Raw genomic sequence first — 24,820 nt, forward strand, 5'->3', positions numbered from 1 at the left:
GTGGAAAAAGGAGGCAAGGTTGGGGAGAGAGGAAAAGACAGACGGGAGGAAGATATGAGTAAGGAAGAGAAGCGATGGGGAGCTGTCTAGAGAGGGGCCACCTGGGTTGGGGGGAAGGTGCTCTTGAGAGAGGCTCTGGCTGATTTACTGGCATTCTCAATTCCTCTGTGGCTCTTATCCTTTGGCCCCAGAGTAATGGATCTCACCTGAGATGCACATTGAATACAGCTGGGGAATCTTTAAAATGAGTGATGCCTACCGTGGCTCTGCTTGGTCTACTGCAGGGTATCTTTCTGGTCCCACTTTTCCCACTGGGCTCCTCTGGACCATGGTGGCTGACGCTTCCACAGGAGGGTCCAGGTGGCCCATACCTGTGCTTCGTCTGGTTCAGGTTGGTACCACTGAAAGGCCTTCTCTGCATCAATTGAGATAATCATGTGGTTTTTGTCTTTGGTTTTGTTGATGCGGTGAATTACGTTTATAGATTTGCATATGGTGAACCAGCCTTGCATCCCTGGGATGAAGCCCACTTGATCATGGTGGATAAGCTTTTTGATGTGCTGTTGCAATCGGTTTGCCAGTATTTTATTGAATATTTTTGCATCTATGTTCATCATGGATATTGGCTCGAAGTTTTCTTTTCTTGTTGAGTCTCTGCCGGATTTTGGTATCAGGATGAGGTTGGTCTCATAAAATGATTTGGGAAGGATTCCCTCTTTTTGGATTGTTTGGAATAGTTTCAGAAGGAATGGTACCAGCTTCTCTTTGCATGTCTGGTAGTATTTGGCTGTGAACCCACAGATAAATTACTTATTTAGACCTACATGCATGTTTATCATCTTGTTTGCTCACCATTCTTTTGGTGTTTCAAAATAATTCACTAGTATTTTTTTTTCTTCCTGAAGCATGTCCTTTAGAAGTGTCTTTGGTGGGCCTATGTGTGTGCCAAATTTCTTAAGTTTTATTTTTCTAAAGATATCTTTATTTCATCCTCATCTTGCAATACAGTATTGGTGATTGAGTGCACAGTTCTAAACTGAAATTATTTCATTTGATCACATTTTTTTTTTTTTTGAGACGGAGTTTCGCTCTTGTTACCCAGGCTGGAGTGCAATGGCGCGATCTTGGCTCACCGCAACCTCCGCCTCCTGGGTTCAGGCAATTCTCCTGCCTCAGCCTCCTGAGTAGCTGAGATTACAAGCACGCACCACCACGCCCAGCTAATTTTTTGTGTTTTTAGTAGAGACGGGGTTTCACCATGTTGACCAGGATGGTCTCGATCTCTTGACCTCGTGATCCACCTGCCTCGGCCTCCCAAAGTGCTGGGATTACAGGCTTGAGCCACCGCGCCTGGCCTCATTTGATCACTTTTAAGATACAATAAAATCCCCTCGTAATAAGATTACTGAGGATGAATATTTTTAACTTGGTAAAAAGAAGAGTGTGCTGATTGTAATAATCAAAGACAAGAGTTACCTGGGCCTGTCTAGCTGATTGACTAGAAGTTCCAGTGGTCTGTCTGTATAATTAAAATATTTGTTCATCCTGCTTGTGATTTGGCATCACATGATTGTGGTGGTGGCTTTCTGCTCCAAAATAATTGTCAAACAGTGCCAGTTCTGGATTCTGTCTCACTGGCTAGGACTTACAGAACAGTGGCAGCAATTGTAGTGATCTCATATTTAGCTGGGGCCCATTTAGTAGGTCTAACCAAAAGAGATTGGGCAAGAATCCTACTGGAAATAAAAGAGTCATCCTCTGGCTCCCTGTTTCCTGAGAGAGAGTACTTACTTTTCCTTCCAAATCTTACTATGTCCTCTTCCCTATCCGTTCAGAAGATAGAAGTTTATCCCACCCGGTTTGAGAATAGAACTAGACAGAAGGCTGCCAATCATTAGTGTATAATTGGTCATTAATAACCAAGCATGCTGGATTCAAATTTTCATTATAATGGGGTTTATTATCATCAAATTCTGTCAATTATTCACTGTCTTATTGGCTTTCATTGTAGCTATTAAAACACCTACATTAATGGCTTCTTTGTAGGTTATCTGTCTTTTTTTTTCTCTTGCCTGCTTTAAAGATCTCTTTTATCTTTGGTGTTTTGCCATATATGACAGCTCTAGGAATATATTTAAAAACTTATCCTCTTTGTGATGCACTGTGCGTCTTGAACTTATACATTTGTATCTTTTCTAAATTCTGGCAAATTCTAAGGAATTAACTTTTTAAATATTGCTTCTCAGTTTTTCAAATCTATCCTTCTCGAAATCTGTTTTTTGATATGTCAGATCTTTTCAGTCTAACATCTGTACTGTTTAACCATTGTCTGTTCATTCTGAATAATTTTCTCAGATACGTCATAGTTTACTAATTATCTGTTTCTAATCTGCCATTTGACCTATTCATTGAATATTTTCATTTCAACAAACATGTGTTTAATATCTAACAGCTTCATTTGATTATTTGTCACATTTGCCTGGTCATTCCTGAAGGTCACTTGTTGGTGGCTCATTGTTGTGATTCTGTCCCTATGTCTATTTCTTTCTAAATAGATTTTCTATATTTTGCAGCTGATAAAATTTTAATATCTGAATTTCTTGGAGGTCTAAATATTTGTTGTATCTTCTAATTTTACACTCACGATGAGTTGCTTCCTTTATATCTGGTGATTTTTTGATGGTGAACTCACATTTTCTTAATCTTAACCTGGGAATCTAGTGGGCTCAACTAGGAAATTGCTCTTGAAGAAGATCTGTGTTGGAATCTGGTAGGACTGTTGGGGTGCTACCAGTCTACTTTTAGCTTCTTTCAGTTTTTAGCTTAACACAGAGGTCTCAAATTTAGCTCTTCCATATTGCTGTTGATATAAGCCTTATTTTCTGAATGCAATTCCCTGGGCATTTTCTCATCTTAACCTTTTTATTCTTTGTCTCAAAAAAAAAAAAATTTCTTCTTCTTCTTTTTTTTTTTTTTTTTTTTTTTTTTTTGAGACAGAGTCTCACTCTGTTGCCTAGGCTAAAGTGCAGTGGCATGGTCTCGGCTCACTGCTACCTCTAACTCCTGGGTTCAAGTGATTCTCCTGCCTCAGCCTCCCAAGTAGCTGGGACTACAGGCACCCACCACCATGCTTGGCTAATTTTTGTATTTTTAGTAGAGATGGGGTTTTACTATATTGGCTAGGCTGTTCTTGAACTCCTGACCTTGTGAACTGCCTGCCTCAGCCTCCCAAAGTTCCGAGATTACAGGTGTGAGCCACTATGTCTGGCCTTTTTCTTCTTAATTGCTTACTATCACAAGGTTTCATTTATTTGTGGGGCAGAGATCTGGAGGATGAGATGTCAGCAGGACACGTGGAAATTTCTCCTACTTCCTTCAAGTTCAGTAATGCATAGATAAGTTTTTGTTTTGTTTTGTTTTGTTTTTCAGAATCTGGTTGTTGCACAGCAGAAGGGTGTTGCAGAGCATCTAGCTCAGAATTTTGTTGAAGGAGGAAAACTTCTTTTTTTTTTTTTTTTTTTTTTTTGAGACGGAGTTTCGCTCTTGTTACCCAGGCTGGAGTGCAATGGCACGATCTTTGCTCACTGCAACCTCCGCCTCCTGGGTTCAAGCACTTCTCCTGCCTCAGCCTCCCGAGTAGCTGGGATTACAGGCACATGCCACCATGCGCAGCTAATTTTTTGTATTTTTAGTAGAGACAGGGTTTCACCATGTTGACCAGGATGGTCTCGATCTCTCGACCTCGTGATCCACCCGCCTCGGCCTCCCAAAGTGCTGGGATTACAGGCTTGAGCCACCGCGCCTGGCGGAAAATTTCTTTTAATGTACTTTTAAAAAATATTTTTTAGAAGTTTTACATTTGCACAAAAACTGAGAATATTGTAGAGAGAGTTTCCATATAACCTGCTTGTAGTTTTCCCTATTATTAAGATCTTACATTAATATGGTTAAATTGTTACAATTAGTAGACCATTATTAATGCATTATTATTAACTGAAGTCCATAGTTTATTCAGATTTCCTTGTTTTAGACCTAATGTCTTTTCCCATTCTAGGGTTTGGTTCAGTATATCAGTGATGTGGTTGGGCTTTGTGTTCCCACCGAAACCTCATCTTGAATTGTAATCTCCATAATCCCTATGTGTTGAGGGAGAGACCTAGTGAGAGGCAATTGGATCATGGGAATGGTGTCCTCCATGCTGTTCTCATGGAAGTAAGTGAGCTCTCATGAGATCTGATAGTTCTATAAGTGTCTGACATTTCCTTTTTCACATGCTCACTCTCTCTCCTGCTGCCATGTAGGACATGCCTGCTTCCCCTTCTGCAATAATTGTAAGTTTCCTGGGAACTCCCCAGCCATGCAGAACTTTGTGTCAATTAAACCTCTTGCCCTTATAAATCACCCAGTCTTGGGTATTTCTTTATAGCAGTGTGAGAACAGACTAATATAATCACTTTACAAAGTTGTCATGTCTCTTTAAGTCCCTCTTGGCTGTGACAGTTTCACAGCCTTGTTTTGGATTGCCTTGCCAATTTTGAGGAGTGCTTATTGGATATTTTGTAGGATATCCCTCTATTGAAAATTTTTATTGTAAAATATACATAAAATTTACCATAGCAACCATGTTTTAATACACAATTTGGTAGCCTTAAGTGTAATATATTCACAAGGTTGTGCAATGATTTTATTATCATTATGCATTTTCAGAACTTTTTCATCATCTCAAACAGAAACTCTGTACTCATGAAAAAATAACTCCCATTTCCCTCTCTCCCTAGTCCCTGGTAAACTCTGTTTTCTGTCTCTATAAATTAACCATTTGTAGGCACATTATACAAGTGGAATTATACAATATTTGTAATTTTGTGTCTGGCTTACTTAGCAAAATGTTTTCAAGGTTCAGTTGTGTAGTATCATGTCTCAGAATTTCATTCCTTTTGTTGTTGTTGTTGTTGTTGTTAAGGTTGAATACTATTGTATTGTCCATTCTATGTATACACAAATTTTGTGTTTTATCATTTTATTAGTTACAGGAGAGTTTTATTTCTTTTTTTGGATTTTCTGTTTTAAAATTTTCTTTATAGATAGTCATGTCATCTATACACAAAGATTGTTTATTTCATCCTTCCTTATCTGTATACTCTGTTTCCTTTTGTTGTCTTATTTCACTAGCTAGAAATTCAGATGTAATGTTAAATAATAATGATGATAAAGGACATGTTTGTGTTGTTCCCGATCTTAGGGAGAAAACATCAAGTTTCTCACTATTAAGCTGTAGATTTTTTTTGTGGATGTTCTTTATCAAGTTGAGGATACTTCCCACTAGTCCTAGTTTTCTGAGCGTTGGTACCTTCAAGGGTGTTGGATTTTATCAAATGCCTTTGCTGCATGAATTTATATGGATCCTGTAATTTTTCTTCTTTAACTTCTTAATGTGCTGTGTCATTGATTGATTTTAGAATATTGAATCATCCTTGTATACTGAGAATAAATCCCACTTCCTTGTCTTACATAATTCTGTTTAGACATTGTTGGATTATATTGGCTAACATTTTACTAAGGATTTAAAAATCTTTATTCATAAGGAATTCCAGTCTGTAGTTTTCCTACAGTGTCTTTAGCTGCTCTTAATATTAGGGTAACGCTAGATTCATAGAATGAATTGGGAAGTGTTCTTTCTGCTTTTATTTTTCAGAAAAAAAGATTATGTAGAATTGGTCTTTCTTCCTTAAATGTATGTTAAAATTTACCAGAGAAACCATCTGGGACTGGTGTTTCCTTTCTTGGAAGGTCACCGACTCAATGTCCTTGCCTAGTCAGATTATCTGTTTCTCTTTGCATGAGTTTTGGTAGTTTGTATCTTTCAAGTAATTGCTCCATTTCATCTACTTTATTAAATTTTTGGGCATAGAGTTCATAGTATTCCTTGATTATCATTTTAATTTTCATGGGACAATTAATGATGACTTATATCCCATTTCTAATATTGGTATTATATTGCTTATATTTTAAAATTTTCTGTATATTATAATGTTTTGACATCTTTTAAAAAATCCTTCCTGACTTGGGAGAAACTATGCGCTCCTGAGGCAAGCCAACTCGTAGCTAAGCAAAAGGAGTTATCCAGGGAGCACGGCTTTGGTATATAAAAAACTAAATATCAAGCCCTACCTCCTCTGTCTGGCCTATATACAACAAGTCTTCCTCTGTCTTAACCATTGCAGAGATACCTACCAGATAACTAGGGACAACCTGTATACCCCAAGGCCCTCTGAAATTATTCATACTAGCCAACCCTAATCTGTTTACTCTACCCTACCTTGCTTTTCCTGTGGAAACTCTAATAGAGGCTCTAGTCAAGGCTTTTCTCTGGCTCCTGCTTTCTGCCTCCTGACTAACTACCCCAAGGCTTCCCCATGTAACCCTGTATGGCATGGCATGGCTCCTGTTTCTAAGACCTGTAAGTATAAGAAATGTTGTTTTCCTCTCATGGACACACCTGACTGAACAGCACAGAAAATAACACAGAACAGGCGATTTGGATCTTCTCTTTTTCTTGGTTAGCACAGCTATAAGTTTATTGATTTTAAGTAGGTTCTGGTTTCTGTAATTTTCTCTATTGTTTCCTGGTTTCAATTGCATTGATTTATGATCTAATGTTTATTGTTACCTTTCTTTTGCTTTCTTTAAGCTTAATATTTTTCCTTTAGCTGCTGAAGGTAGACATTCAGATCGAGTTTAGATTTTTCTTCTTTTCTAATATATGCATTTAATGCTAAGCACTTCAAGCACTGCTTTCAGAGAATTCCACGAGTTTTGATGTTATATTTCAATTTTTATTTAGTTCAAAATGTTTTTTAGTTCTTCTAGATATTTACCTGATCCGTGTATTATTTAGAAGTGTGGATTTAAGCCAGGTGCGGTGGCTCAAGCCTGTAATCCCAGCACTTTGGGAGGCCGAGGCGGGTGGATCACGAGGTCAAGAGATCGAGACCATCCTGGTCAACGTGGTGAAACCCCGTCTCTACTAAAAATACAAAAATTAGCTGGGTGTGGTGGTGCCTGCCTGTAATCCCAGCTCGGGAGCCTGAGGCAGGAGAATTCCTTGAACCCAGGAGGCGGAGGTTGTGGTGAGCCGAGATCGCGCCATTGCACTCCAGCCTGGGTAACAAGAGCGAAACTCTGTCTCAAAAAAAAAAAAAAAAAAAAAAGAAGTGTGGATTTAATTTGCAGATATTTTGTGGTTTTACAGCTGTTTTTTAACTGATTTTTAGTTTCGTTTTATTGTGGTCTGGGATCACAGTTTGCATAATTTCTGTTATAGGCTGAAGTGTGCCACCGCCCCCTCCCTACCATATATTGAAGTCTGAACCCCCAGTACCTGCGAATATGATCTTTACAGATGTAATCAAGTTACGATGGGGTCATTAGGGTGGCCAAAATCCAATATTACTGGAGTCTTTATGAAAAGCAGGAATGCCATGCAAACAGAAAAACACACAGAGAAAATGCTACATGATTATAGAGGCAGAGAGAGGTAGTGGTTGCTGGATTATGTGGTAACTGTTTATAAACTGTTGAAGAATGGCTAGACTATTTTTCAGAGTGGCTGCGCAATTTTCACATTCCTACTAACAGTTTATGAGGGTTCGAGTTTTTCTACATCCTTCTATTGGCCATCTTTTATTTATTTATTTGTTTATTTATTTGAGATGGAGTCTCCCTCTGTTGCCCAGGCTGGAGTGCAGTGGTGTGATCTCTGCTCACTGCAACCTCTGCCTTCTGGGTTCAAGTGATTCTCCTGCCTCAGGCTCCTTAGTAGCTGGGATTACAGGCATGTGCCACCATGCCTGGCTAATTTTTTATATTTTTAGTAGAGACTGGGTTTCACCATGTTGGCCAGGCTGGTCTAAAACTCCTGACCTCGGGTGATCCACCCACCTTGGCCTCCCAAAGTGCTGGGATTACAGGTGTGCCACTGCACCTGGCTGTCCATCCTTTTGGACAGCCGTTTTAGTGGGTATCGAGTGTCATTTAATTTTGGTTTTAATTTTCATTTCCTTGAAGACTAACAATACAGAGCATCTTTTCATGCCCTTTTTGGCTATTTGTATGTGTTCTTTGGAGAAATCCCTATTCAAGATCCTTTGCCCATTTTTAACAAGGGTTGTTTATTTTTTTATTTTTTTGAGACAAGGTCTCACTCTGTCACCCAGGCTTGTGTGCAGTGGTGTGACCATGGCTTTCTGCAGCCTCGATCTCCCAGGCTCAAGCGATCCTCCCATCTCAGTCTCCTGAGTAGTTGGGACTATAGGCATGCACCACTGGACCCAGCTGATTTTATTTATCTATTTCCTTTTTTTTTTTTTTTGTAGAGATGGGGTCTTGCTCTGTTACCTTGGCTGGTCTGGAACTTCTGGGCTCAAGTGATCCTCCCGCCTTAGCCTCCAAAGTGCTGAGTTTACAGGCATCAACCACTGCACCCACCTGTTTTTAAATTTTAATAGTTCTTTTTATAGTCTAGACACAAGTTATTTATCAGATATATAATTTGCAAGAATTTCCCCTCTTCCTATTGTTTGTCTTCTTACTTTATGGTATTTTTTGAAACAAAAGGTTTTTAGTTTTGATAGTGTCTATTTTTCTTTTTTTGGTAATGCTTTTGATTGTCATAGTTAAGAATCCATCAAAAATTCTTAGAATTGTAATTCAAGGTCATAAAGATTTGAACCAACAGTGTCTTTGAAGAGCTTTAGAGTTTTAGCTCCTACATTTAGGTCTTTGATCCATTTTAATTTTTGTATATGATGTGAGGTAAGGATCTAACTGCATTGTTTTTGCACTAGGATATCCAGTTGTCTCCCCATTTGTTGAAGATGATTCTTTTCCCATTGAATGGTCTTGCACCCTTGCTAAAGATCAGTTGACCATACACACATTAAGATTTATTTCTGGACGTCCATTTTATTCCAAAACAATTGGAATTATTAACTGCTTATGTGTTTCAGGCATGATCCTAAGCATGAATTCATTTGCATCTCACAATAACTGTGAAGTGGGCACTATTCTCATTCCCTTTTGACAGATGAGGTGGCCAAGATACAGAATGTTTTGCCCAAGGTCACATAAGTAACTACTAAGTAGCAGTGCCAGTGTAAGAAATTTAGGTTGACTAACTTGAGAGCCTGAGATCTTAGCCGTGCATGCTGTAAACAGAAGTTAGAAATCAAAACTTCAGAATTCCACTGAAGAGTTCACTTTAAGCAAATGGAGTGAAGGTCAGAGTAGCCACTAAGGGTTTGAAAAGCAAAACGGGGAGGGACTTCCCCACCAGCTTGCTTTCTGTGGAGTAGCAGCAATGGACCTGCCTTTTTTGGTTAAAACTCCTACAACTCCCTCCCCCTCCACCCCCAAGCTGATAATTTGCACTGGCTGTATGTCGAATTTGCACTTAGCTCCTGGGGCAGTGGTGAGTGGTGCGAGCAAGGGTCGGACCCACTGCTAGAGTCTCCCGCCGCTTTCGACACAGAACGTGGGAGCGGGAAGGCCTCGGCGCGGGGGCGGGAGGTTGCCCGGGATGCGGAAACTCTCGCGGGAAGGTGCGTGGTTGCTTAGGTAACGGCGTCGCAGTTGCCAAAGATGGCGGGGCGAAGTCTTGGACCCTCGGTAAGTTCAGCTCCAGGCTCCTGGGGAGTGTCTGGGCTTCGGCGACTGGGTTGCCTAACCACTTTTATCTTCGGGTCTGAAACTCTCTCCCTCTTTTGTAGAGAAGCAGCGTTCCACGAACTCCGCTCCCGCCACCCGTTCAGCAACCCTCTGCACCTGGACCGGACCTCCTCGCTTTGGAGGAAGAATATAAGTAAGAAATTCTGCGGTTGAGCTTTCCTTCTTTCTTTCATCTAAATGAGGCTGCTTAAAAGTACTTTTTCTGAAGACTGGCTGGATCTTCAGGACCACTCACTCTGCAGCATTCCCTTCTCATCATCTCGTTCACTCGCGGTTTATTCTTTCTCTTTCACCTGAGTAGTTGGCCTGCGTCTTAGAAGATATTTGAAGTGGGCTAAGTATAGCCCAAGTAAACAGCAATATGCTTTTGGAAGTTATTTGAGTAGCAGGAATTGCCACGAATAGTTCAGTTCCTAGTTTAGGTTATTTCACTTAGTAGCAAGTTCATAGAGTTTACCTTATGTAAATTTCCTTTACATTGGTTTCTAAATTGAAGCATGTTTCCTAGTGCAGTCAGAATTACCGTTCTCGGTCAAATGTTCCTTATCTGGTCTCAGGTATCTTGACAAGCTTTCATTCCTGGCCCATTCCACTCATCATCCCTAAGTTTTCACACAGCAGCCAATGTAATCTTTTAATTTGATCATGTAGTTTCTTTGCTTAAAACATTACAGCTGTTTCCTCTTAAACTTTAAAAGCTCCTCCTGCCCGCTTTTTACTCGATCTTATTCCCGCTCCCATTTCCCCCCTAAAACTCTCCAGCTTAACTGGCCTTTTAGTTCGAAAACTCAGTTTGTTTTTTTTTTCTGTCTCAGGAAAAAGACAATTCACACATGCCTTCAACCTGTATTGTGAGTGGCCTTCCTTGACTATGCTAAGTAGGCTCCCTTGTTGGTCTTTTTCATTGTCCTACTGATTTTTCCTTCTAGTTAGCATAATTTGTTACAATAAATTCATTTGTTAATTTCCTTTTTGTCTGTCTTTTCCACTGGACTGTAAGTTCCAAGGGCAGAGACCATGTCTGTTTGCCATTGTGCATACCCTTATAAAAAAATGTCTTTTAACAACTCCCTTTCTTTTTGATTTAATATATAATAACTAGTTTAAAATTTGTAAATAGTTGGGAGTTTGTATCAGAGGGTTAGAGTTACTGTATGAGCTACATATGATGTATATTTGAACTTAAAACTGAAGAGTACTCTGTTTAGATGAACTATACACCAATTTACCACAGCAGTAGGAAGATAATCATTTCTTCTTCTCTCTGATCAAATGGGCCTATTATCCCAGTTCTCAAGTGTACTTAAACAACTTAATCTGTTGTCTATATAGTTATTTGAGAGTATATTTTGCAACTGGCTCTGGTGCATCGTTAGGGATATCGTCCTGCTTAAAATAAGAAATATACAGGGACGATTATTCTAGCATGAGTTGTTTTATAAAGCAAGATCCTAAACAGTATTACTTGGTGGCCAGTTGTTACTTGTTCTGTTGTCTGTACTGAGTTGTGCACATGTGAAGCATATCAGCGGAGTAACTCTACACTGCCTGAATCTTCTAGAGTACTTCTGTGTCAGGTGGAAGAGTAAAATGTTTGGCCATCTCTATAAGCAAGAATATGAGATTATAACAATATGGTATCTATTTTGTCGCCTGTTGTCTTGGCATTAATCATTAGAATGCTACTTCCCAGGGCCCTGAATCTAAAACCTTTTGCAATTCTGCTCCTGTTGCAGGAAATAATCACTATTTGAGAGGATAGACTAAGGAAGATGCTAATCACTAAAGTGGATAGGTTTTTCAAGCTTCATTCCTGTATTATAATATCAATAGCTAAACAGTAAGATTACATGATAACTGGTAGGGCAAGCCCCCTCGTAAATCCCAGTTACATTGGATTTACAGATTAATTTGCAGATAACGGACTTATTTATTGAATCTTTCACAAATATGATACTTCTTCATTTACAGGTTTTTTTAAAAAAATCTTTAATAGTGTTTTGTTTTACTGCATAGAATTCTTGCATATATAATTTGCTTAAAGGTGCTGAATAGGTTTTGTTGCTATATAGTAAGTGGACTTTATTATATTTTCTAATTGGTTATAAATGTAGGATTTTTAGATGTTGGTGCTACATCTATATTTACATATGCACACAGATCTTCAGTCCTGCTGGACTCTCTTATTCATTCTATGAAGTCCCTTGGATTTTTGATGAAGACAGTTATATGCAAATTATGATCATTTTCTCCCTTGATAATTCTCCTGCATTCTCTCTTTTTCTCTGTTTAGGACTTCCCATGTGATACAGAATAGAAAAAGTGATGGTGAGCTTCCTTACCTTGTTTTTGATTTTGAGAAGCCCACTTTTAATAATCACTACATTTGAGGTTTGCTCTAGGGTTTTGGTAGATTTTTTTTTATGTTTAAAATTCTTCCCTTTAATTCCTAATTTGAATGAGTGTTTAATATATCAAAACTTCTTTTTTCCCCAATTAATTCAGGTGGTGGTATGTTCTTTTTCCCTCCTTTAATGCTTTAACATACTGAACTGCAAAGGCAGCTTTCTTGTTTTCTTTTAAAGACTGCTAGATTTGATTGGTATAATTTTTTATGTAGGTTTTTGCATCTATGAACAAAAGTGAAATGGGCGTTACACTTTTCTTCTAGTTCTTGTCCTTTCTGTTTTTGATATCAATATTATTCTGGCTAGATGAAATAAACTGAATAGTTTTCTTGTTTTGTTTCTTTTCTTGGAAGCTTTTTATAATTAGAGATTTTTTTGCCCTTTGATTAAAATTGTGAAACTGTGTCAGTGTAGTGTTCTTTTGTCAAGGAGATTCTTTTTGTCTATGAATTTAGCTTCTTTAATGATTACTTAACTATTTAGATGTTCTATTTCTAGAATAATTTTTGGTTCTAGAAAAGTGTGCATGTGTGTTTTAAAATATATTAGCATAAACTGACTCTATGGTTGTATGTTTGAAATCTTGACTGTATCTATAACCATGTACACCCCTCCTTTTGGTAGCTTTCCAATATTGTTTGTTTTTGTCTCTTTCTATCAAGGTTCCTGGGAGATTTATCTGTCTTATTGGTCTTTTCAGAGAACCAGCTTTAGTTTTCTTGGTAATCTGTGCTAATGTAAAATTTCATTAATTTTTATAGAAATAAAGACAGATGATCTCTTCTAACTGGGGTGGATTAATTTTTGTTTTTTTTTGTTTTTTTGCTTTTTAGTTTCTTGACCTCATTTATTTTCTTATTTTTTAATAAATATATTTAAGTCTTTAAATTTCTCTCCATCTGTATCTTAACTACATTCCAAGACTTCTTTTGATGTATATTTCTCTTATGGTTATTAAGTTCTAAATATTACGTGATTTTCATAGTGATTATTTAGAAGGGTGTTTTTTAATTTGCAACCACATAGAGTTGTTTACTGTTGTCTAGTTTTTACTTTTCTAAGTATGTATGTGACAGGGTCCTGCTCTGCTGCCCAGGCTGGCATGCAGTGGTGCAATTATGGCTCACTGCAGCTTTCAACTACTGGGCTCAAGAGGTTTTCCTACCTCAGGCTTCCAAGGAGCTGGGGCTACAGGCACATGCCACCATGCCAGGCTAACTTTTTTTTTTTTTTTTTGAGGCAAGGTCTCAATCTGTTGCACAGACTGGAGTACAATGGTTGATCTCAACCCACTGCAACCTTCACCTCCCAGGCTCCTGAGTAGCTGGGACTACTGGCATGTGCTAGCACACACGGCTAACTTTTGTATTACATTTTTTTGTGGAGAGGGTGTTTTGTCATGTTGCCCAGGCTGGTCTTTAACTCCTGGACTCAAAGGATCTGTCTGCCTCAGCCTCCCAAATTATTATTATTCTGATTTAGATTACAGGCATGAGCCACCATGCCCAGCCTAGTTTATTTTAAATTGCATTATGATTAGAGAATTGATAAGATACTAAGTTTTTTAAATGTATTGAGACTTATTTGTGGCCAAGTGCATGTTCACTTTTTGTAGAAGTTCTTTGTGTTCTTTGATAGAAAGTATGTTTTTTATTTGTTGGCTAATCTGTTAGATTAAGCCAATTATATTTGTTATGCATGATATCGGTTTCCTAAACTCAACTTTTTTGTTTGTTTGTTCTGGCTTTATTGGGTTCTGTTAGAAGTGTATTAAAAATCATCAGTTATAATTATAGAAAAAAATTTCTTATAATTGTGGCCATTTTTGTTTGGGAGTACCTTATTTGACTTAGGTAAATCTTGTTGATTCCTTTCATTCTTATGCGGTGTGTTATAGCTTTCTTCATTGTTTATTTTCAAACTTTGTCATTTATCAGTAAGAGCATTCTTTTTATAACCAGTCTGATAATTTCTGCCTGTTAATTAAGTGAATTTAACTTGTTTACGTTATTACATAACTTGAAGTTGTCTTAGCCACCTTATTTTTTATGTTTTGTATTTATTATGTCTTGCCTTTGGTTCTTGTCTCTCTGCTGCTGGATTGAATGGATTTTCATTATGTCTTTATTGTTACTGGTTTGGAAAGATATTAGAATGCTTTAACTTGGTTTTCTCTGTCTTTTAAGTTAGATAATATTTTACTTTGTTGTTTTGAATACACCCATACCCAGTTAATCATCAGTGTTATTTTTATAGTCTGTACTAATTTAGATTTGGCATGTTTTTTGATAGCTTCATGCTTCTTTTTTTCCAGATTCAGTTTTCCTCCTTTCTGAAGTGTAGATGCTTCATTACTTCTTTCTGTGAAAAACTAAGTCTTAAACTCTTCAGTCTATTAGAAAATTGTTACTTTGCACTTACTCTTCAATGACGGTTTATCTGAATGTAATTCTAGATAGCCAGTTTTTCCTTCTCAGCCCATTAAAGATATCCTTATATTGTCTGTTGGAAATAGAAGGGTAAAAATGTTAGAATGTTAGAAACGTTAATGAGTCATCTGCTGTCAGCTTTTTAGATGATTATGGTGGTAGACTATTTTTCTCTGTTCTTTTGAAATAATGATTTGGTAGTTTAGGGAGTACTCTCTTTATCTTTAAAATTCTGTACTTTTACTATGATGTATACACATGTAGATTTGTTTTCTTTATTCGTCATGAGATCCATGTTTTCGGTTTGGGAGATTCTCAGCATTAGTTCTCTAAATATTGACATTCTCTCCTCTTGGGATGTCTTGTCTTTTCTTTTGGAGACGGAATCTTGCTCTGTTTCACAGGCTGGAGTGCAGTGGCAGGATCTTGGCTCACTGCAACCTCTACCTCCCAGGTTCAAGCGATTCTCATGCCTCAGCCTCCTGAGTAGCTGGAACTACCAGTGAGCAACACCACACCTGGCTAATTTTTTTTTTTTTTAAGATAGAGTTTTGCTTTTGTTGTCCAAGCTAGAGTGCAGTGGCGTGATCTTGGATCACTGCAACCTCTGCCTCCTGGGTTCAAGTGATTCTCCTGCTTTAGCCCCCCAAGTAGCTGGGATTACAGGTGCCTGCCACCATGCCTGGCTAATTTTTTGTATTTTTAGTGGAAACAGAGTTTCACCATGTTGGCCAGCATGGTCTTGAACTCCTAACCTCAGGTGATTTGCCTGCCTCATCCTCCCAAAGTGGCGGGATTACAGGCATGAGACACAATGTCCAGCCTTAATTTTTGTGTTTTTAGGAGAGTTGGGGTTTCTCCATGTTGGCTGGTCTCCTGGCCTCAAGTGATCCTTCCTCCCCACCTCCCAAAGTGCTGGGATTACAGGTGTGAGTCAACGCACTCAGCCCTCTCTGGGATTTCTTTCTATAACTTATGTTATAGTAGGTACATAACATCTGTCTTCAATGGATGTTAACCTGTCTTTTGTGTTTTTATCCCTTTGTTTTCTCTATCTCCTTGTAGGTGATTTCTTTCTGTCTTCTAATTCACACATTCTTTTTTATTGGATTTCTTAATTTCAGTGCCTGTGATTTTCATGTATGTAATTTGTATTTGGATCTTTTTCAAATTCAACATTCTTTTGTGATAAAAAATCTGAGTCTTGCCTAATGTTTTTCATTTGTGTGGTTTTTTTTTCCCAAATGGTAGTTTAAAATCTTTTAAAAATTATTAATAGTATCTCTTTTTCCTATAATACAAATTTTCTGTTTCCTCACATCTGCGGATTCTCTCTTTCCCTGGCTTATTTCTTTTTTTTTTTTTTTTTTTTTTTTTTGAGACGGAGTTTCGCTCTTGTTACCCAGGCTGGAGTGCAATGGCGCGATCTCGGCTCACCGCAACCTCCGCCTCCTGGGTTCAGGCAATTCTCCTGCCTCAGCCTCCTGAGTAGCTGGGATTACAGGCACGCACCACCATGCCCAGCTAATTTTTTGTATATTTAGTAGAGACGGGGTTTCACCATGTTGACCAGGATGGTCTCGATCTCTTGACCTCGTGATCCACCCGCCTCGGCCTCCCAAAGTGCTGGGATTACAGGCGTGAGCCACCGCGCCCGGCCTATTTCTTTACACAATTTGTTGCCTTTTTGAAGTTTGGTTTCTGAGAAGGTTTATATATTGTAGATGAGTAAATATCCTTATAGGGTAGTTTTCAATTTACCTTTACTAGTTCAGAGTTTTCATTGATTCCACACCAGCTTTTTCTATTTTAAAGTTTTGGCATGGTGTCCCTGTATCATCTGGATAAGATGAATTTGGACTTCCCTCTTGTTTAATTACTCACAAGAGAATCTTTTCTGCCCATGGCTCTGGTTTCCTTTCTGCTCACCTAAGGTTGTGGGTAGAGTTTTTGTGCTTTGTGCTTCACAGGTTTATCCCTTCGTGTCTCACATGCTTCAGCTTCTAGCTTTTAAGCTACTTTGGCTTCTGTTCCTGTTTATTGCTCTCACTTTGCATTGCTGCTTTATTCTTAGTGCCAGGGCATTTCCCTTGCCTGAGTTTGAGCTTAGCAGTGTTTCCTCCATTACATTTTATCAGACATTTCCATGGATTTAGAGTAGAATAGTCCTCTCAGTCATCTGGGTCCATTATATTAATTGAAAAAGTCCTTGTGATTCTTGTTAGGGAAATGCGAAAAATCAGGTGATGGCACTTTAAAGACACCTTTAAGTCTTTCATAGGTATATTTCTTTTGACCAAGTAATCCTAAGATATAGGAATATTTCTTAAAGCTTCGTACTGTTCAAAGATATGGTACTGATCTCCCCCTTTTTTTCTCTGGGGATGGAAATTGTGTTTTGTGTTACTTCTGAATTACATGTCTAAGAAAAACAAGATATCTAATTTTTAAAATCCTTAACATAATCTCCGTCACATAGCCTCAAAAGACCCTAGATAGTCTAGAAATGTGACATTTCAACAGTAGAAAAAGTTAGGTGCTTTTGAATATGTTTATTGTGGTGTTAACCTTTAAAAGTGAAAGGAGGACATAAAAATAGTGACAGAGTTCAGTACATTATGTTAATTTCAATTTATTGAATTATTGTATAGCTATTTAACATGCTTATAAAGATTAGATTGAGATAGGTATTTCTTTTATATTGCTGTGGGAAAACAGTATAAAATTGTGTATATGCTATAGATGAAAATTGGAAAGGAATATTAAAAATGGTTGGATGGTGGTGGTAGAATTAGGGGCAGTTTTTCCTTTAAAATCAATTTCTTTTCAATAATATTGTCATTCTTGCAGTCTTAATGTAGGATCAAGTAAACAGTATTCCTATTCTTGCTAGTTTCCAAGTAGAATAAAAAAGCATAATTAAAAGAGTGTTAAGTAGAGAGTGATAGTCACCTTTATATCTGAGGAAGCTTGATACTAAAGTGTGTAGCTGAAATGTGAACCACATTGGGTCTGCTCACTAAACCTCACATTTAGCTCCCCAGTTCCAGCAACACCCCAAACCAGAGCAGATCTTCCCAACACCCTGCCCAGAATTAGAACAGGGCCTGTCTTTGGAGAAGCAAGGTTAGAATTTGTATTCTCTGCAGGTAGGCTAATCCCAAGAAGATAGTGAATGGAACAGAGTTGAACTTGACCAGTTGATTCTTCCTAAATTTGTCAGATAAGTTAGTTCACTTGAAGTTAATAGAGGGCCACAGAAAGGCTAATACTTAGTGTTTGAGTTCCTACCACAAGGAAGGAGGAATCATGAGTTGAGGTTAAGTTCTTAACGGCTATATTCATTTTAGAGTAAGAATGCTATATGTATATATTGGCATTTGTTGATTAGGTCACTTGATAAGTTTAATTTTAATTTTTGTTAGGATCTTCAGTATATTTCACTTATTACTTTCTGCTTTTAGGCGTTTAAATGCAGAATTGCAGGCAAAAACAGCTGACGTGGTTCGACAAGCTAAGGAAATAATTGTAAGTAAAGGTACAGTTATTAATTCCATATAAGTGCTTGTGTTTTAACTTTTTAATTTGATATATGATCTATGTACAAAAAATTAGCAAAAGCATGAGTGTTCAGTTCAATGAATTATTATAAACATGAATATATATACATAGGTATAGGTATGTGTGTATGTGTAAGTTTTTAGTAAGCACACATTTTCTGAAAGCCACTGAAAAATTATTTTCCGTTTAGATGCACCAGTCATCTAAATTCTCATTGTAAATTATCATTATTAATTGATAGGATAGAGTAGCTCTCGTTAGAGGAGCAAAGAGTCTACTTTCAAGCTTTCTGCCAGTTCTTACCCAATTTTAAATCTTAATTTCTGCCCCCCATCCCCCAGAATGGAGTTGATGGAACCAGGGAAGAAAACCTAGGCAGTATTTTATCTTAATGCCTTGTACAAATCAATGATTATTTGTTAGTTAAGGAATAAGAAATGTATCATACATAACATTTAAAGTAACATTTTGATAATGGCTACAGATTTGCTAGTTAGATTTATAATTAAATGTTTTACTAAAAATATTTTTATTCCATCTTTTAGTTTTTGCCAGTGTCTGAAGAGTAGGAAAATACTTGTACAAAAGGACCCCACATTATAGTAGACTGACAGATTTATTGCGTTTTCTGCTTAGAGAGCTCCCTAAAAAGTATTTCCCCTGCAAATAAAAAACATAATAGAAAACTGAGACAAGCTAGGAAAGGGGTTGGGGAGTGGTTTCCCACCCTTGCAGAAGCGAACAATATAAGGTTTTTCATATTTAATTTTTGTTTACTCTCTTTAAAATTTTAATGTTTGTAGTTACATAGTAAGTGTGTATATTTATGAGGTAAATGAGATATTTTGATACAGGCATGCATTGTGTAATAATCACATTATGGAAAATGGGGTATCCATCCCTCAAGTATTTATCCTTTATGTTACAATCCAATTACACTCTTTTAGTATTTTTAAATGTACAATTATTTTGACTATAATAAACCTGTGTGCTATCAAATACTATATACTATTCATTCTTTCTAATTATTTTTTTTTGTACCCATTAACCATCCTTATCTCCCTCCCCTGCATCCCCCACTATCCTTCCCAACCTCTGGTAACCATGCTTAACTCTCTATCTCCATATGTTAAGTTGTTTTGATTTTCAGATAGCTCAAATAAGTGAGAATATGTAATTTTTGTCTTTCTGAGCTGGGCTTATTTCACTCAGTGACTTCCGGTTACATCCATGTTGTTGCAAGTGCCAGGGCCTCGTTATCTTTTATGGCTGAACAGTACTCCATTGTGTATACGTACCACATTTTATTTATCTGTTCATTTGTTCGAGGACACTTTGGTTGCTTCCAGATCTTGGCTGTTGCGAATAGTGCTGCGGCAAACATGGAAGTGCACGTATCTCTTTGATATACTGATTTCCCCTCTTTGGGGCATATACCCAGAAGTGGGATTGCTGGATCGTATGATAACTTTAATTTTTTGAGGAACCTCCAAACTGTTTCCTTTGTGGTTGTACTAATTTACATTCCCACCAACAGTGTACCAGGGTTCCCTTTTTCCGCATCCTTACCAGTGTTTGTTAACGCCTGTCTTTTGGATATCAGCCATGTTATCAGAGGTGAGATGATACTGTAGTTTTGATTTGCATTTCTCTGATGATCAGTGATGTTGAACACGTTTTTTAATGCCTGTTTGCCATTTGTATTTTTTTTGATAAATGTCTATTCAGATCTTTTGCCCATTTTTGAATTGGGTTATTAGATTTTTTTCCTATAGGGTTGTTTGAGCTCTGTATATTTTCTGCCTCGTAATCCCTTGTAATGAGTAGTTTGCAAATATTTTCTCCCAATCTGTGAGTTGTCTCTTCAATTTATTGATTTAACTTGATGTGATCCCATTTGTCCATTTTTGCTTTGGTTACCTGTGCCTGTGGCATATTATTTAAAAAATCATTGTCTACTCCAATGTCCTCTGTTTCCCCAAAGTTTTCTTCTAGTAATTTCATGGTTTTAACTTCTTAGGTTTAAGTCTTTAATCCATTTTGATTTAATATTTGTATATGGGAAGAGGAAGGTGTCTAGTCTTGCTCTTCTGCATGTGGATATTCAGTTTTCCCAGCACCGTTTATTGAAGACACTGTCCTTTATCCAGTATGTGTTCTTGGCAACCTTGTCAAAAATGAGTTCACTGTAGGTGTGTGGATTTGTTTCTGGATTTTTCTCAATTCTGTTCGATTGGTCTGTGTGTCTGTTTTTATGCCACTTCTGTGATGTTTTGGTTACTATAGCTTGATAGTATAATTTGAAGTCAGGTAATATGATTTATCCAGTTTTGCTCCTTTTGCTTAACATAGCTTTGTCTGTTCTGGGACTTTTGCGCTTTCGTATAAATTTTAGGATTGTTTTTTTCTATTTATGTGAAAATACAGTTGGTATTTTGAAAGGGGTTGCATTGAGTCTGTTGATTGCTTTGGGTAGTATGGACATTTTAACAATACTGATTTTTCTAATCCATGAACATGAAATATCTTTTCATTTTTTTGTGTCCTCTTCAGTTTATTGCTTTGATGTTTTATGGTTTTTATTGTAGAGCTCTTTTACTGCTTTGATTATGTCAACCCCTAGGATTTAATTTTATTTGTGGCCCTTACTTTATTTGTGGGATAACTTTTTAATTTTGTTTCCGATTGTTGACATTGGCATATAGAAACGCTACTGATTTTTGTATGTTGATCTTGTATTCTGCAACTTTACTGAGTTTATCACTTATAATAATTTTTGATGGAGTCTTTAGTTTTTTCCTTGTATAAGAGCATACCATCTGCAAACAAGGATAATTTGAGTTCTTCCTTCTGATTTGAATGTTCTTTATTACTTTGTCTTGTCTGATTGCTCTAGTTAGGACTTTCAGTACTGTGTTGAATAACAGTGGTGAAAGTGGGCCAGTTCTTAAAGGAAAGGCATTGGGTTTTTCCTATTTGGTATGACACTAGCTGTGGGTCTGTCATATATGGCTAGTATTATATTGAGGTCTGTTCCTTTCATACCTAGTTTTTTAAGTGTTTATCGTGAAGGGATGTTAAATTTTATCTAATGCTTTTCCAGGATCAGTTGAAATGATCATATGGTTTTTGTCCTTCATTCTGTTGATATGATGTATCACACTGATTGATTTGTGTATGTTGAACCAGACTTACATCCCTGGGGTAAATCCCATGTGGTCAGGGCAAATTATATTTTTAATGTGTTACGGAATTCACTTTGCTAGTGTTTTTTGAGGATGTTTACATCAACATTCATTGGAGATAATTGGCCTGTAGTTTTCTTTTTTTGATATGTCTTTGTCTGGTTTTGTATCACGGTAATACTAGCCTCATAAAATGAGTTTGGAAGTACTCCCTCCTCCAATTTTCGAAATAGTTTGGGTAGGATCAGTATTAGTTCTCTAAATGTTGGATAGAATTCAGCAGTGCAGTCATCAGGTCCTGGGCTTTTCTTTACTGGGAAAATGTTTTATTGTGGCTTCACTCTTGTTACTTGTTATTGTTCTGTTTAGGTTTTGGATTTCTTCATGGTTCAATCTTGGTAGGTTGTATGTGTGTGTCTAGGAATTTATTGGTTTCCTCTAGATTTTCCAATTTATTGGCATACAGTTGTTCATAATAGCTACTAACGAGCCTTTGAATTTCCGCAGTGTCAGTTGTAATGCCTCATTTTAAATCTCTAATTGTATTTATTTGGGTTATCTCCCTTCTTTGTTACTCTGCTAATTTTGCTTATCTTTTAAAAAAACAACTTTTTGTTTCATTGATCTTTTCTTCATTTCAAATTCATTTATTTTTGCTCTGATCTTCATCTTTTGGTAATTTTGGATTTGGTTTGCTCTTGCTTTTCTGGTTCTTTAAGATACATTGCTGGCTGGATGTGATGGCTGATGCCTGTAATCTTAGCACTTTGGGAGGCCAAGGCAAGTGGATTACTTGAGCCCAGGAGTTTGAGACCAGCCTGGGCAACACGGTGAAACTCCATCTCTACAAAAAATACAAATTAGTCAGATGCGGTGGTGCATGCCGCAGTCCCAACTACTTGGGGGGCTAAGGAGGAAGGATTGGTGAGCCCAGGGAGGTCCAGGCTGTAGTAAGCCATGACTGTGCCACTACACTACAGCCTGGGCAACAGGGTGCATCTCTGGAGAAGAAAACAGAAAGAAAAAAAAAGATGCATTGCTATTGCATTTATTTGAAATTTTTATTCTTTTTTGTTATAGGCACTTACAGCTACATATTTCCCTCTTAGTACTGTTTTCAGTCTATCTCATAGATCTTGGTATGTTGTGTTTCCATTATCATTTGTTTCAAGAAATTTCTAAATTTCCTTCTTAATTTCTTCATTGACCCATTGGTCATTTAGGAGCATATTGCCTAATTTCTATGTCTTTGTATAGTTTCCAAAGTTGTTCTTATTCTCGTTTTATTTCATGTGGTCAGAGAAGAAGCTTGATATTGTTTCAGTTTTTAAAATATTTTACAACTTGTTTTGTGACCTAAAATACATGGCCTGTTCTTGAGAAGGATATATATGCTGAGAAGAATAATGTGTCTTCTGTAGTCTTTGGATGAAATGTTCTGCAATGTCTGTTGGGTCCATTTGTTCTGTAGTGCAGGGTGAGTCTGATGGTTGTTGAGTTTCTGGGAGAGCTGTTCAGTGCTAAAAGTGGTGCTGAGGTTTTCAGCTATTATTGTATTGCGGTCTAGCTCTCCCTTTAGCTCAAATAATATTTGCTTTATGTATCTCGGTGCTCCAGTGTTGTGTCCATATATATTTACAGTGATTATATCCTGTTTTTGGGTGAACCTTGTTAGCATTATATAATGACCTTCTTTATGTCTTATTACAGTTTTTGTTTTGAAATCTATTTTGTTTAAGTCTAGGTTCTCCTGCCTTTTTGTTTGTTTGTTTCCATTGGTGTAGAATATCTTTTTCTACCCAAAAGATATTCAGTCTATGTATATCTTTTTCAGTCTATGTATATCTTTATAGGTGAAGTGTGTTTGTTGTAAGCAACAGATCATGGGGTCTTGTTTCATCATCCATTCAGTCAGTCTATATTTTGATTGAAGAATTTAGTCTACTTACATTGAGGGTTATTACTAATAAGGGACTTAATCCTGCCATTTCATTAGTTGTTTTCTGGTTGTCTTAATAGTATCCCTTCCTGTCTTCTTTTTATTGAAAGTGATTTTTTCTTGTGGTATAATTTCCTGATTTTTATTTTTTGTGTGGTCATTGTATGTTTTTTGAATTAAGGTTACTGTGAGGCTTGCAAATACTATCTTGTAAGCCATCGATCTAAGCTGATGACATGTTGACACTGATTACATAAACAGACATGCAAAAAGAAAAGTAATAAAAACTCTATATTTTTATCTCCCTAGTTTTTAACTTGTTCCTGTTTATCTTATTGTACTATGTCTTAAAAAGTTGTCATAATTATTATTTTTAATTGGTTCATCATTCAGTCTTTCTACTCAAGAGTAGTTTATACATAATTATGGTGTTATAATATTCTGTGTTTTTCTATGTGTTTACTATTACCAGTGAGTTTTGTACCTTGAGATGATTTCTTCTTACTCATTAACATTCTTTTTTGTTAAAGAATTAACCTTCAGCATTTCTTGTAGGACAGGTCTAGTGTTGATAGAATGCCTCAGCTTTTGTTTTTCTGGAAAGTTCTGTTGTTCTCTTTCATGTTTAAAGATTATAAACTCTCTTGTTACAGCCCTTCCACCCCTTGCTGTGTGTGTGTGCATGTGTGTATATACATACACAGACACACACACACACACACACACACACACACACACACACACATATATATAAAATACTTTGTCCTTGATATGTGAAAGGTCCAGTGTTGTAATTCTTCAGTGTAAATAAACATTTGGTTTTATTTATCAATGTTAGATTTTAAAATAATAATAATAATAAAGGCTGCTTTTACTGGATAGACTATGCTAAGGTAAATGATTTTTTTTTCCTTCAGCACTTTAAAAACATCATGTTACTGTCTCCTGGTCTATAAGGTTTCCCCTGAGAAGTCCGCTGCTAGATGTATTGGAGCTTCTTTTTGTGCTCTTTATCTCTTGCTGTTTTTAGGATTGTTTCTTTATCCTTGACCTTTGCGAGTTTGGTTATTAAATGCCTTGAGGTCGTCTTTTTTGGCTTAAATGTGCTTGGTGTTCTATTATCTTCTTGTATTTGAACACTGATATCTTTGTCTAGGTTTGGGAAGTTCTCTGATATCCCTTCAAATAAACTTTCTACCTCTGTCTGTCTTTCTGCCTCTTCTTTAAGGTCAATAACACTTACATTTGCCCTTTGGAGCCTGTTTTCTAGATCTTATAGGCATGCTGCATTCTTTTTTCTTTAGTCTCCGCCGACTGTATTTTCAAATAGAATGTTTTCAAGACTACTAATTCTTCTGCTGATCAGTTCTGCTGTTAGGAGATGCTGATGCAGTCTTCAGTATGTCAGTTGCATTTTTAACTCCAGAATTTCTGCTCAATCCTTTACAATTATTTCAATCTCTTTGTTAAATTTATCTGATAGAAATTTGAATTTCTTCTCTGTTATTTGAGTTTCTTTGAGTTTTCTCAAAACAGCTATTTTGAATTCACTGTCTGAAAGGTCACATCTCT

General features: G+C 37.0%; 1 protein-coding gene across 1 annotated transcript in view; it reads left to right on the forward strand.

The window, feature by feature from the left end:
- Nucleotides 1-9,396: 9,396 nt before the first annotated feature.
- TEX9 (testis expressed 9) overlaps nt 9,397-24,820 on the forward strand; it is a 62,898-nt gene continuing 47,474 nt past the window's right edge. The window contains exons 1-3 of the mRNA XM_039469353.2: nt 9,397-9,666; nt 9,768-9,859; nt 18,028-18,091. Of these exons, the coding sequence (XP_039325287.1) occupies nt 9,640-9,666; nt 9,768-9,859; nt 18,028-18,091 (183 nt within the window). The 5' untranslated portion in view covers nt 9,397-9,639. The remainder of the gene's footprint in view (nt 9,667-9,767; nt 9,860-18,027; nt 18,092-24,820) is intronic.

The sequence above is a fragment of the Saimiri boliviensis genome, chromosome 2, assembly GCF_048565385.1.
Source record: "Saimiri boliviensis isolate mSaiBol1 chromosome 2, mSaiBol1.pri, whole genome shotgun sequence".
Taxonomy (NCBI): Eukaryota; Metazoa; Chordata; class Mammalia; order Primates; family Cebidae; genus Saimiri; species Saimiri boliviensis.